Below are 794 nucleotides of genomic sequence, written 5' to 3' on the forward strand. Positions count from 1 at the left end.
TCTGATGGAGCTGACGCCCAACGCCAAGAGCAGGAGGCTGGTGTAGATAGTGGGGGCACAGTACTGCTCAGAGGGTTGTCCCTGGCATGTCCCACCACCGTGCCAAGAGCAGTTTTGGATGGTGTCAGCAGGCAGCTGGCCGCACACCGAGATGCGCCCGTCCAGCGTTGCGGTGAGAGGCAGCAGACATGCCACCCGCAGGTACAAGAAGCTGAAGGCCACCGTGCCATAGCAGCCCAGGTAGACATCAGCCATCCAGCCACCGATGGGTGAGAGAAGGTAGGAAGCCCCCAGGAAGAGCAGATGGGTGCAGGACGCCTGGGTTCTCCTCCAGCCAAAGGCATCACTGCTGAGGTAGACCACCAGGTTGGACGTGATGCTGAAGAACGCTGCTCGCTCCAGACCCTCCACCACCAGCACGGCTGCCCATGCTGCCCTGCGCCCCTTGAGGGGTCTTCTCCCCAGCAAGGGGCTCCGCTCTCCTCTGTCTCCTTCCCTCATCACGCCCGGAGCACCGTGGTGCTTGGTGTTTGGTCTTCCTGCCCTTCACCACCCTGAGCGTGTTGGTTCTTCTGTCCTTCACCACCCCAAGTGTTTTGGTTCTCCTGTCCGTCACCACAGCACTTGTCCTTGGTTCTCTTGTCCTTCCTTCACCACAGCACCTGATGTTGATTCTCCTGCTCTTCACCAAGCCGAGTGTGTTGGTTCTTCTGTCCTTCACTACCCTGGGTGTGTTGATTCTCCTGCTCTTCACCAAGCTGAGTGTATTGGTTCTTCTGTCCTTCACCACGGCA

The 794-nt window shown here is 58.9% G+C and overlaps 1 protein-coding gene across 1 annotated transcript in view; it reads right to left on the minus strand.

Moving 5' to 3' along the window:
• SLC15A3 (solute carrier family 15 member 3) overlaps nt 1-501 on the minus strand; it is a gene marked incomplete at its 3' end in the record, with an annotated part of 4,251 nt that extends 3,750 nt beyond the window's left edge. The window contains exon 1 of the mRNA XM_029083956.1: nt 1-501. Within this exon, the coding sequence (XP_028939789.1) occupies nt 1-501 (501 nt within the window).
• Nucleotides 502-794: the final 293 nt, after the last annotated feature.

The sequence above is a fragment of the Antrostomus carolinensis genome, unplaced genomic scaffold (genome assembly GCF_000700745.2).
Source record: "Antrostomus carolinensis isolate BGI_N321 unplaced genomic scaffold, ASM70074v2 scaffold31402, whole genome shotgun sequence".
Classification (NCBI taxonomy): Eukaryota; Metazoa; Chordata; class Aves; order Caprimulgiformes; family Caprimulgidae; genus Antrostomus; species Antrostomus carolinensis.